Source organism: Patella vulgata, chromosome 3, assembly GCF_932274485.2.
Source record: "Patella vulgata chromosome 3, xgPatVulg1.2, whole genome shotgun sequence".
Lineage (NCBI taxonomy): Eukaryota > Metazoa > Mollusca > Gastropoda > Patellidae > Patella > Patella vulgata.
The window spans coordinates 30,411,284-30,425,520 of NC_065881.2; the positions used below are offsets into that span (position 1 = coordinate 30,411,284).

The 14,237-nt window shown below is 37.3% G+C and overlaps 1 protein-coding gene across 1 annotated transcript in view; it reads right to left on the reverse strand.

Annotated features, from left to right (window-relative positions):
• Positions 1–11,625: 11,625 nt before the first annotated feature.
• LOC126814503 (E3 ubiquitin-protein ligase RNF31) overlaps positions 11,626–14,237 on the reverse strand; it is a 384,135-nt gene continuing 381,523 nt past the window's right edge. Inside the window, exon 20 of the mRNA XM_050539678.2 lies at positions 11,626–11,706. Within this exon, the coding sequence (XP_050395635.1) occupies positions 11,668–11,706 (39 nt within the window). The 3' untranslated portion in view covers positions 11,626–11,667. The remainder of the gene's footprint in view (positions 11,707–14,237) is intronic.

A 14,237-nucleotide genomic window follows, 5' to 3' on the forward strand; every position in this document is an offset into this window, starting at 1 on the left:
TGAAATACTGAACACTGAAATCTACTGAAATTTACTGAAAACTAAAATTAAAATACAAAATAAAATATGGTCAATGATGGAGGTAGACTGATTGCGTCTTTTAAAACATTCAAAACATAATAGGCATCAACAAAATTTTAGAGAAAAAAAATCGGAATTTTTTTTTATTTTTTATTTTTTCGGGGGGGGGGGGCTAAAACGAACATCGTAATGACCTTGACCTTTCTTCATCGGCGCTCACTTATTCCAAAACCGCACACAGAGAACCAGGCTCCGGGTTACCTATTTAGGGTGTTTTTCGGTATTTAGGGTGTTTTCCGGTATTTAGTGTTTTTCCGGTGTTTTCCGGTATTCAGTATAAAATGATGTTTTCCGGTTGTTTTCCGGTGTATTCCTGTGTTTTCCTGTTCTTTCCGGTATATAGTATTGCCGCAAAAAAGCTGCACTTGTAAAATACTTGATATCAAATGAAAATTTTTATTTTTCAATTAATTTAAAAAATGTGGTATTCACCAATTGGTAGCTGTTTCATTACATTAATACCATGACCAAGTTCGATAATGAGCATTTTCTTGGCAATTTGATTGGTCGAGATATTGGAGCTCGATAACTTTGATTCTAATTCAGTGAGAGTGGTGAAACTTTGTGTATAGTTTCATTACATCGATGATGAACATTTTCTGCTTAGGCTAAGTAGAGATTTCAATCTAACTGGTCGAGATTTTGGAACACAATAACTCACCTTCTAATTGAGGTAAAATGTTCAAACTTGGTGTAGGTTTTATTAGGTGATTGCCTTGACAGTGTTCGATCATGCGCATTCTCGACTAAGGCTAAGCAGAGATAAGCAATTTGATTGGTTGAGACTTTGGAACACAATGACTTTGGTTCTAAATGATGAAACTCAAGAGTATAGATTCATTGTACCAATACCTTGTCTAAGTACAATGATGAGAATTTTCTGCTTAGGCTAAGTAGTAATAAGCAATTTGATTGGTCAAGACTTTGGAACATCAAGAGAACAATGAATAATAAACTTTAAAAATGTTATCAGGACGTGAAATGAAATGGGGTTCAATTTCCTACTGTTCTGCTCCGAACTGGGCTAATGAAGACGAGCATACGCCATACAGTGTGCTATGAGGGAAATTTTGCCCTGACAGCGGTGCTACGGCCTACTCTTATATCGAATTATAACTGCCAAGGGATCTTTTATGTGCATGCCAATGTTTACATGGAACCTTGTTTTGTTTTTTGTTCCATCCAAATGACTAAACAACTGTCCTTGTCTGGCCCTCTGTCCTGCATCACTGACAAAGGGGAGCCTTGCCGGAAAATCTGGATGAAATTTCTCGGCCAATGCAGGGATCGAATATCCGATCGACAGGCTATAGGGCCAGCATCTTGCCCACTTAGCCACCGTGGCCCCCATCAGTAAGTGACGTTATAGACAACCAGCGGCTGCCGGGCAGGATACGCCCACATTTTGTAAGAGATGGTTAGAGAACAAGCTAAAAACAAACGCGATTTTTTGTACAATCAGGGGCAATAATCCAGAAAGTTATGTCTGAAATGCGCTAATATCAAAAGGGACTGAGGTCTTTGGGATATAAAGATATGTTTTAATTTTCATCTAAATCGGATAAAAATTGTGACCTCTAGAGGGTCCACAACCTTCCTATTACATACTTTTACACAATTTGTTGGGCAGTTTCATTTCAATTTTCCCGAAATTCGAATTCAACTTTCATTATGGTGGAATGGTGATATATTTAAACGGTTTTTAAAATCGACAAAAAATGGTGACCTCTAGAGAATCCGCAAGCTAAAAATGCAATTTTGCGAACAATTAGGGGCCATAATTCAGGAAGTTCCGTTCGGATATGCGTAATTATCAAAAGGAACCAAGACCTTAGTGAGTAACGGTGATATATTCACAAAGTTGTTTTTTTAAATCGGATAAAAATTGTGAACTGTAAAGGGACCACAAGCTAAAAACTTGATTCTTTGTACACTCAAGAGCCATAATTCATGAAGTTATGGTCCAATATGCGCGAATATCTAAAGGAACCAAGATCTTTGGATTATAAACATGTATTTCAAGTTTCATAAAATTCTGATCAAAATTGTGACCTCTAGAGGGTCCACAACCTTGATATACCAGATGTTAACACTAATTGCATACGAGGGCCTACTATTTTGTTTAGCAGTTTTGGTCTGATTTTCATGAAATTCGAACTCAACCAGCATTACGATGTAACGGTGATATATTCAAATGGTTTTTTTTTTAATCGAATAATAATTGTAACCTCTAGAGGGACGTACAATCAGGGGCCATAATTCAGGAAGTTATGATCCGAAATGCACGAACATCTAGGGGAACCAAGATCTTTGTTTTATAAACATTCATTTCAAGTTTGATCAAAATCGGATCAAAATTTTGACGTCTAGTGGGTCCACAATTTGATATACCATAGCCTTGAGGCTCAGCGCGGGTTGAGAGGGGTCCATCAAATGGGCACAAAACCAGACACAACTTTTCTAGAGTAAAATTTTCGGTAGAATACGATGCCGAGTGGTAATCAGTCCGCCGTTGGGGCGTTTTCGAGATATTCAGGGTCAAAGGTCAAATGGGTTCATTTGCACTGAAAGTGAATGCGCGGTCATTCTTGTATCATGAAAATAAGCTGAAAATGATCGAAAGCAATCACACTTTCAATAAAAATGTAAACTTGCTATATTCACCTTTGTTCTTTGTGACCCCAGAGGTCAAAAGGTCACATTTCCCGTTTTGGCACTAGGAAGATTTAAAGTAATAAATGTCGGCGTAAAATATAAAAACTAAAGCGAAACCTGTTCTAATTAATAATAGGAACATTTAAAATTTATCTTTAGGTGGTCTTAGCACTAAACTTTTACTTTGCATAACAGAACCAAAACGCTTCGGAGCCTGTTTTAAAAATACGTAAAAACTGTTAAATCAAAATGTCTCTGAATTAGTTTTACAAAGTTCGGTGCTAAGACCACCTAAAGATAAATTTTAAATGTTCCTATTATTAATTAGAACAGGTTCGCTTTAATTTTTATATTTTACGTTGCCATTTTATTGCTTTAAATCTTCCTAGTGCAAAAACGGTAAATTTCACCTTTTGACCTCCAGGGTCACTAAGACAAAAGGTGAATTTAGCAAGTTTACATTTTTATTGAAAGTGTGATTACTTTCGATCATTTTCACCTTCTTTTCATAATACAAGAATGACTGCGCATTTACTTTCGGTGCAAATGAACTCATTTGACCTTTGACCCCGAATATCTCGAAAACGCCCAAACGACGGACTGATTACCACTCGGCATCGTATTCTACGCAAAATTTTACTCTAGAAATGTTGGGTCTGTATTTGTGCCCATTTGATGGACACCCCCCCCCCCCCGCGCTCAGCCTCCGGTCGACCAGATGTTTACACTATTTGCGAACGAGGTTCGGCCATTTTGTCCGGCAATTTCGGTCCGATTTTGAGGAAATTCAAACTGAGCCAAAATTAAGGTGTAACGGTGATATATTCAAATGTTTTTTTTTTTTAAATCGAATAATAATTGTGATCTCTAGAGGGACCACAATCTAAAAACGCGATTTATCGTACAATCAGGGGTTATAATTAAGGAAGTTACGATCTGATATGCGCGTATATCGAAAGGAGCCAAGATCTTTGGGATATAAACATGCATTTCAAGTTTCATCAAAATCGAATTGTGACCTCTAGAGGGTCCACAACCTTCATATACTAGATGTTTCACTATTTGCGTATGAGGGGCGGCCATTTTGTCCAGCAGTTTTGGTCCGATTTTCACGAAATTCGAACTCAACCAACATTTTGGTGTAACGGTGATATATTCAAACGTTGTTTTTTTAATTAGATAATAATTGTGACCTCTAGAGTAGTGGTGGGACGATACATCGATACGTATCGGTATCGCGATACAGAGCTTGGCGATATATCGTATCGTTTTGGCATCGGGTATCGCGATATGTCGCCGAACAATTAGACATTTTGCGTTTTTTTATGTATCGTCTACTTTACTCACTGAAATTGTTTGAAATAAATGATTCTCTGTTCAAAGTTTCTTTCAATAATACTCTCCAGAGGACCGGGCATGTCGGATGTTTACATGGTGTAGGCGTACTTTATTATCACCACCACCGGCGTCCCCAACAACGGTACATTATCTTGCATTTTCCGAGTGAATTGTCACTCCAAAGATTTATGATTTGTTCTAGCCGTGTTTGTCCCTGAAGAAACGAGGTTTACACATAACGTTAGTACTAATCGACGCAAAGTTTTGAAATTCCTTTGCGGAAAAAAAAATGAAGGATTCCAATTGCGTATCCAGGCACGATTCAATCAAAAATGGCTGACGGTGAAAGTTTGTGGGCGCTCCGGTTTGTTTCAAGGCATCTATCTGGGAACATTTTAATTTCAAAGCTACAAAGAATAATTCTAGCATTTTTGAAACGGATACATCACACACAATATGCCGTGAGTGTAATATATAACCGTGCAGGTTATAGTATAATTTAAATCTTGAATATTTAAGATAATGCATTATTAATTTTAAAAGTGAAAGCCTTCAGATTGAATTTATTTAAACTCTCGGGACAATAACTTTTCTATTCCTTTAAAACATTAATTGTATGTGTGCTATTAAAAGGTGACTAGCCAAGGGTGAAATGTTATGTAATCCTAATGACATGTTAATTTATTATAATCCCTTATTGTTTATAAAACTGTTATAGATAGAAAGTAACTGACAATATGACCTGCCTGGTGAACATGCCAATCGTATGATTAATCTATTAATTGTTTTATTTACCATTGTTTTATTTCTTATATTGTACATTATTACATCAATGCTTATTTATGTCAACACTTGATCTAGCCAAGTGATTAGAAGTAATTCCATATAAATATGTGATTGTACTTGATACGTCAGTCATTTAGGTCTATCCGACTTAGTAGCATAACGTACTAGTCGGTTATCCGCGGTCCTGTAAGTGTATGTAGATAATTGTTATTATAAGTTTCCAGTATTAAAGATTTGAAGAACCATTCCAGACTCTTGTAATATCTGACGGACCTCACGGTCACAATTGTTGCAGAAGCCTTGTGTGGTAAGATTCCAGCCTCTTTCAAGCCAAATCGAGTACCCCAAGAACCAAGAAGATGGAACAAATTATGCCACGAAAATTGGAAGAAATAATCAAAGTGATGGATTTGAATACAGAGGCACATCAATGGAAAATCGAAAATGGAGGTAACAACATTTCTATAATTCTGACTTGGCGAAATGTCTCTGGTCAAAATAGAGTAAAGAAATCAGCCAGCAGAAGAGCACGAGATGTTGTGCGATCCCAGAAATTTAAAGAAAGGTATGGACTTAACGAAAACACTAAAATTCCATATGTTGACATTGTATCTCCTGCAGTTAGTGAATTTGCCAAGGCAGTTACCAAGCCATCAACATTAGATAGTGAATGTCAAACCGTTACAAAATGCTCTCATGACAAAAGTGTTGTAGCCTTTCCGACAGTATACACTAAAAGTTGTCAGACAGTCGAACTGTTAAATTCTGTAACGAAAAACGAATATGCACCTTCCAAATCGAACACGGATTCTCAGCGCATCAAGGAAGTTGTGCAGAAACGACTAAACAAGGGACAGCTAGAATACCAAGTGAAACAAAAGGAATGGATTCATGAAAGCAATTTGGATGAAACGGATATTTCATATATTGGAATCCATAAAAACAAAATTCCCGCACCCGTACCCGAAGTGGTTAGAAATGTAGTTCGCGAAAGCTATCCATTATTACCAGAGGAACAAGATTAAATGGCGTGTAGCAGACTTAGTGATTTTGAAGGTCACCGAGATGGAAAAAGATGGAAATTGTGCGCACGCTATCGTGATCCAAAAACCGATATAGAATATTTTCTGTCAGAAAGACGTGTTTTTCTGGACGATTATAGTCTCCAGTATACGTATCAGTGGAAATGGATTGATAAAATATTTAAGGAAGACCCAGAATTCTATGACGATTTTATCCCATTTCTTGACGATGTACCCTACAAAAATATGTGGTAGTTAGATCTGTACAATTTTATTTCAGTGTTAAATGATATGTTCCCAAGTTTCAGTTATAAAAAATTATTTGTTGATCAATATAATACGAGGACGTATTAGAAATTAGCGAACGAGGAGAATATATAACCGTGCAGGTTATAGTATAATTTAAATCTTGAATATTTAAGATAATGCATTATTAATTTTAAAAGTGAAAGCCTTCAGATTGAATTTATTTAAACTCTCGGGACAAATACTTTTCTATTCCTTTAAAACATTAATTGTATGTGTGCTATTAAAAGGTGACTAGCCAAGGGTGAAATGTTATGTAATCCTAATGACATGTTAATTTATTATAATCCCTTATTGTTTATAAAACTGTTATAGATAGAAAGTAACTGACAATATGGCCTGCCTGGTGAACATGCCAATCGTATGATTAATCTATTAATTGTTTTATTTACCATTGTTTTATTTCTTATATTGTACATTATTACATCAATGCTTATTTATGTCAACACTTGATCTAGCCAAGTGATTAGAAGTAATTCCATATAAATATGTGATTGTACTTGATACGTCAGTCATTTAGGTCTATCCGACTTAGTAGCATAAGGTACTAGTCGGTTATCCGCGGTCCCGTAAGTGTATGTAGATAATTGTTATTATAAGTTTCCAGTATTAAAGATTTGAAGAACCATTCCAGACTCTTGTAATATCTGACGGACCTCACGGTCACAAATATTTGAGTGAAATATTCTGAAAACACGACGAACTTGAAAACTCACTTAAAAAAACGGCAGCTCAAAGATCAGCATTAAAACCGAAACATGTGGTGAATGCTCTCAAGTTTCTGAATTTTTTTTTAGTGTGACTGTAAACTTAGTGAACTGTATAGTGTATTCCTTGGTGTAAATTAAGTAATGATTTTAGTTACTGACAGTATTTTAAAAAGTACATGTAAATGTATCTCTTATCAACCAGAAGTTGCATTCATATTTATTTTATATTTTTGAAAATATACTGAGTGCCATGGAAAACGCATCACTTTTTTTCCCAAATATTTTATTACTAGGTGGTTTTGTATGTATAATATTATGCAATACTATGAACTATTGTTACACACAATGCTCCCAAACGCAAAAAATATCGGCCCGTGTGCACAAAAAAAAATTCCACGAGATGCACATGAAAAACCCATATTCACGTGCAGCATTGTGTGTGAGCCCTTTAAAAGCATGTTTTCAACTTAATGTGCAGTACATGAACTGTGAAACGTCAATCTGTCGTAATTTGTTGTTGGACGTGTGAAGGAATCGAGCTAGAGATGCCGAGACTTACTGAAAATCAACGGAATGAAGCCATGGGAATGTCCCGGGCTGGCATGTCTACACGTGCTATTGCCAGACACTTCAATTGTCATCAGTCCACTATTGTTAGGTTGGTGGAACGTGTTCGAGTTACTGGATCAACACGTGACCGTCAACGTCCTGGTCCACAACGCGTTACAACCCAGGCTCAAGACCGCTACATCCGGGTCACCCATCTGCGTGACAGATTCCGCCCAGCGACTCGAACAGGTGCAGCAGTCGTGGGAAGACCAGTAAGTGCCAACACCGTAAGACGACCTTATGTTGGAGCTATCCTCAGGGATCATCACCGTCAGCGGCGTTTGATATGGGCTCAAGGACACCAGACATGGAGAAGAGTAGACTGGCAAAGTGTGCACTTCAGTGATGAGAGTCGCTTTCATCTTTATGTGTGGAGACGTCTTGGAGAACGTCTTGCAAACTGCCTCGTCTTCGAAAGGAATCGATGGGGTGGGGGAAGTGTAATGGTGTGGGGAGGCTTCACATTTCATCACCGGACCGCCCTAGTCGCGTTAATGCTGTAGCCTACCGTGATGATGTCTTGCAACCAATTGTTGTTCCGATGTTTCGAGCGCACCCACAACTTCAGCACTTCCAACAGGATATGGACTACCTGGCTGCTAACAACATCAATGTCTTGGGCTGGCCAGCCATGTCTCCGGACATGGCACCAATAGAACATGTCTGGGATGAGAATGGACGCCGTCTGTATCGGAGACCACAGATGCACACCATTGCTGCTTAAGAAGCTACTCTTGTCCAAGAATGGAACAATTTGCCCCAGGCCTTCTTTCAAACATTGGTTAATTCCATGCGACGTCGCTGCACAGCGTGCATAAGAGCCCGTGGAGGACACACGCGCTACTGTCATCTGTGTCGTACGTTTGGTTTTGACCCCTCTGCCTTTGTACCGTTGATTACAGATTAAACATCCATAAGTGTACAAATGTGTTGTTATTGATGTGTTCCCATTTGAATATTGTTCACAATAAGAAGCAAAATAAATAAGATATGTTTACAGGATCATTTTGTTATACGAAAAACTAAGTGATGCCTTTTCCATGGCGCTCAGTATAAATTTGATCACGGTTACACCAAATCCTTTGCTTTCACGCATACGTATCGTATCGTGACCCCTCTGACTTTGTACCGTTAATTACAGATTAAACATCCATAAGTGTACAAATGTGTTGTTATTGATGTGTTCCCATTTGAATATTGTTCACAATAAGAAGCAAAATAAAAAGATATGTTTACAGGATCATTTTGTTATACGAAAAACTAAGTGATGCGTTTTCCATGTCGCTCAGTATAAATTTGATCACGGTTACACCAAATTTTTTGCTTTCACGCATACGTATCGTATCGTGACCCACCAACGAAGTCCCACCCCTAGTACAATCAGGGTCCATAATTCAGGAAGTTACGATCCGATATGCGCAAATATCGAAAGGAACCAAGATCTTTGGGTTATAAACATTCACTTCAAGTTTGATCAAAATTGTAACCTCTAGAGTGTCCACAAGCTAAAAATGTGATTTTTCGTACAATCAGGGGCCATAATTCATGAAGTTTCGATCCAATATGCTCGAATACCAAAAACAACGGTGTAACGGTGATATAATCAAACGTTTTTTTTTAAATCGGATAATAATTGTGACCTTCAGAGGGACCACAAGCGAAAAAGGCGATTTTTCATACAATCAGATGCCATAATCCAGGAAGATATCATCTGATATGCGCAAATATTGACAGGGACGGAGATCTTTGGGTTATAAACATGCATTTCAAGTTTCATCAAAATCGGATTAAAATTGTGACCTCTACAGGGTCAACAACCTTGATACACCATATTTTTTTTACAATATTCGCGTACAAGCAGCGGCCATTTTGTCCGGCAGGTTTTGTCCGATTTTCATGACATTTGAACATAACATTCATTACAATGTAACGGCGATATAATCAAACGGGTTTTTTTTTAAATTGGATAATTTATTTACCTGTATTTGGATATTTTGAGACATAAGTTTACCAAAAGAATATATAGTAATATTAACAATCAACAAGAGTCCTGTTTTCATTTAGTCAACAACGAAGATCCAGAAAAGACACAAAAAATTGCACTTGTAAAATAGACAAAAATAGAAAATTACTTGACATCAAATGAAAATTTTTATTTTTCAATTAATTTTAAAAATGTGGTATTCACCAATTGGTAGCTGTTTCATTACATCAATACCATGGCCAAGTTCGATAATGAGCATTTTCTTGGCAATTTGATTGGTCGAGACATTGGAGCTCGATAACTTTGATTCTAATTCAGTGAGAGTGGTGAAACTTTGTGTATAGTTTCATTACATCAGTACCTTGACTTAATTCGATGATGAGTATTTTTTGCTTAGGCTAAGTAGAGACTTCAATCTAACTGGTCGAGACTTTGGAAGACAATAACTCACCTTCTAATTGAGGTAAAATGTTCAAACTTGGTGTAGGTGTTTATTAGGTGATTGCCTTGACAGTGTTCGATCATGCGCATTTTCGACTAAGGCTAAACAGAGATAAGCAATTTGATTGGTTGAAACTTTGGAAAATAATGACTTTGGTTCTAAATGGGTCAGAGTGATGAAACTCAAGAGTATAGATTCATTGTATCAATACCTTGTCTAGGTACAATGATGAAAATTTTCTGCTTAGGCTAAGTAGTAATAAGCAATTTGATTGGTCAAGACTTTGGAACATCAAAAGCTCAATGAATAACAAACTTTTAAAATGTTATCAGGACGTGAAATGAAATGAAACGGGGTTCAACATCCTACATTTCTGCTCCGAACTGGGCTAATGAAGACGAGCATACGCCATACAGTGTGCTATGAGGGAAATTTTGCCCGGACAGCGGTGCTACGGCCTACTCTTATATCGAATTACAACTGCCAAGGGATCTTTTATGTGCATGCCAATGTGTACATGGGACCTTGTTTTGTTTTGTTGTCCCATCCAAATGACTAAACAGCTGTCTTTGTCAGGCCCTCTGTCCTGCATCACTGACAAAGGGGAGCCTTGCCGGAAAATCTGGATGAACTTTCTCGGCCAATGCAGGGATCGAATACCCGATCGACAGGTTAGAGGGCCAGCGTCTTGCCCACTTAGCCACCGTGGCCCCCATCAGTAAGTGACGTTATAGACAACCAGCGGAAGCCAGGCAGGATACGCCCACATTTTGTAAGAGATGATTAGAGAACAAGCTAAAAACAAACGCGATTTTTGTACAATCAGGGGAAAAAATCCAGAAAGTTATGTCTGAAATGCGCTTATATCAAAAGGGACTGGGATCTTTGGGATATAAAGATATGTTTTAATTTTCATCAAAATCGGATAAAAATTGTGACCTCTAGAGGGCCCACAACCTTCCTATTACATACTTTTACACAATTTGTTGGGCAGTTTCATTTCAATTGTCCCGAAATTCGAATTTAACCTTCATTATGGTGGAATGGTGATATATTTAAACGGTTTTTAAAATCGACAAAAAATTGTGACCTCTAGAGAATCCGCAAGCTAAAAATGCAATTTTTCGAACAATTAGGGGCCATAATTCAGGAAGTTCCGTTCGGATATGCGTAATTATCAAAAGGAACCAAGACCTTAGTGAGTAACGGTGATATATTCACAAGGTTTTTTTTTTAAATCGGATAAAAAATAGTGAACTGTAAAGGGACCACAAGCTAAAAACATGATTCTTTGTACAATCAAGAGCCATAATTCAGGAAGTTACAATCCGATATGCGCGAATATCGAAAGGGACCAAGATCTTTGGGTTATAAACATGCATTTCAAATTTCATCAAAATCGGAACAAAATTGTGACCTCTAGAGTGTCCACAAGCTAAAAACGCGATTTTTCGTACAATCAGGGGCCATAATCCATGAAGTTATGGTCCGATACATGACAATATTGAAAGGAACCGAGATCTTAGGGATATAAAGCTATATTTCAAGTTTCGTTGAAATCGGATAAAAATTGTGGACGGACGTCCGGGCGGTCGGACGAACAAACAGGGACGACAACAATATACATCCACATGAAAATGTGGGCGTATAAAAATGTTTGACATCAAAAGAAACTTTTTTATTTTTCAATTAATTTTAAAATGCGGTATTTACCCATTGGTAGCTGTTTCTAATTCACATGAAGCCAACAAAACCTTTTCGATTATCTCCCTTCTGAAAACGAGGACAGATTTTCAACTTCTCTAATTTTGCCTCGTTTAATAATGTTTGTCAATAAAAATTCAAGGTTTTTGGTGCATAAAAGTGTCAATTATTATTCGATTTTCATAAAATTTTCACCGTGTAAAGCCTAATGCCATTTATGCTTTCATAAAATTAATTTAACATTTTCATTATCACCAGCGGTAATGTCATTTTTTCAAAAACTGTATTTTTAGCCTCTAAAATAAATACTTGTTTGAAGTAAGCGATATTCAATATTCGTATAAAATTATGATATTTGATTTCAATGGACAAATAAAACGAATCAATGCGATCATATGGATGTCAGAAAAGTGTTTCTAATATCTTTCCTTGCCGAGAAATAAACAATTTTGTCAGGACCACTTTTTAAGATGTTTCGCATTTTAGTAAGGCTTTATAGAGGGTTAATTCTGATCAATTTATAATTATTTTTTCTGTCACCCACAGGACAATCAAAGTGGTTATTTCTGTAATCTGATTTAAATATTTTGTTGATAACGGAAGCGATGTCACCATGTCGAGTCTTCGTTTGTTGCATTTTATTTTATGACATATGTAACTAATGTTTAAATGTAACTGATATTGCTGAATTTATTGGTTAATTCTGCCTCCATTTTATAACATCTGTGCAATGCTCATGTGGAAATCTGTTTAACGGTTCGATGTTGTCAGTTCAAGAGTAGCACCAGTGAAACTTGTCATCACTGCATCTCAGTACTAGTTAAATATGTGTCCGTATTATCACTTACATCCCACTTCTACTCGTTGCCACTGGTAACCTTTGATAAAACTGTCCTGTTTAATCGCAATACATGCTTAAAAGTATCCCTGTATCAGTAATGAACAGAAAGAGTACTGTTCATTTCTGATACACGGATACTTTTAAACCGTTTTAGATACCTATCAAGCAATCAGTAGCGGACGTTTAGTCCGATCCAGATCGCAAATGAAGACGATGGCCCTAACCAATGTACATGAAACAACTAGTCAAAATCATAGTAACAAAACAAAATGGGGGGAACTACATGGCGGTTCAAAAACATATACAATGACATTAAATTAACATAACAACATATTACAACAATCAATTATTATACATATCAATTGGCATCTATTTTATAATTTGGTTTGATTTATATTAATATGCAAAATATATATATTAGAATATTGAATAATTATTTTAATTAATTGTGATGATAGAAGGCGCAGTTCTCTTGCTGGACACTTCACAGGCATTGATAATAAGCAGGATGAAAAAAACGCCTAGAAAGTCATAAACTTTATTACAAATAAATTTCAACGGAAGAACCATCCGCCGATGCATACTTTCACCAGGAATGACCCACGTTTCGCATTTCCTTTACACTACATTTAATAATATCGCAGTCCTCTACGCCATAGATAAGATGTTTTGACGGTGTGGTCTAAACAAACACGTGATTGTTTTACGCTCAGAGTATCATAGCAAGACGCACGTGTAAATACTACTCAGGTCGTCTCTCCACAGCGAAATCATTCTACCATGAAATGTAACGTGAGGCTCAGAAAGGGATAAATAATGAAAGAGCAGAAAGTATTTGTCACTATTTCAGAACAGCAATTTCTAATACACATTTGATGTAATTAAAATATAGCTAATATACATTAGTAACAATGAAATTGTTGACCAATTTTATTTACAATGAAATTGTTGATCAATTTTATTGCCCCTAATAAACCCTGGCAATTAGCAGTTGTTATATACTATTCAAAAAAAGTAGGGGATATTTGATTTTTAAGTGTTATTAAAGTCACCTAATGAAACTGACGAAGAAACAAATGACAAAATGAAATGAAGTTCACATTCATCGATTTATTCCAAATGATCGTTAGACTAAGTAAGGCACAGACTGACCATTATAAGGGTAAAATGATACCCGGGGTCAAACAGCAAAGTTACCACAGCATCACAACCAAGTCAGTAACGGGTAAATCCTCCTCTGTTTGCCAAACAAGCATTGATCCGACGTGGCATACTCCTAATCAGACGTCTAAGGTCATTTTGGTCCAGATTGTCCCATTCCTGTTGCAACGCAGCAGCAAGTTCTTGGACATTGGCAGGACGTTGTTGACGTTGACGTAACCTCTGTCCAAGCATGTCCCAGACATGCTCGATGGGGGAGAGGTCGGGACTCAGTGCTGGCCAAGGTAATGTGGTGATGTTCTGTTGTTGGAGGTAACCTGTAACGATCCTGGCCCTGTGACATCTTGCGTTGTCATCCTGGAAGATGAAACGGCGGCCATGACGTCGTGCGAACGGCACAACATGGACTGCCAAGATGTTGTCCCGGTAGTACTGGCCTGTAACACGCCCTGCAACAACATGTAAAGCCGTTCTTCCAGCAACAGTGATGCCTCCCCACACCATAACAGAACCACCCCCAAATCGATCATGTCTGATGACGTTAACGTCTTGGAAGCGCTCGTTTCGACGACGCCACACCCTCCTACGTCTGTCCAAA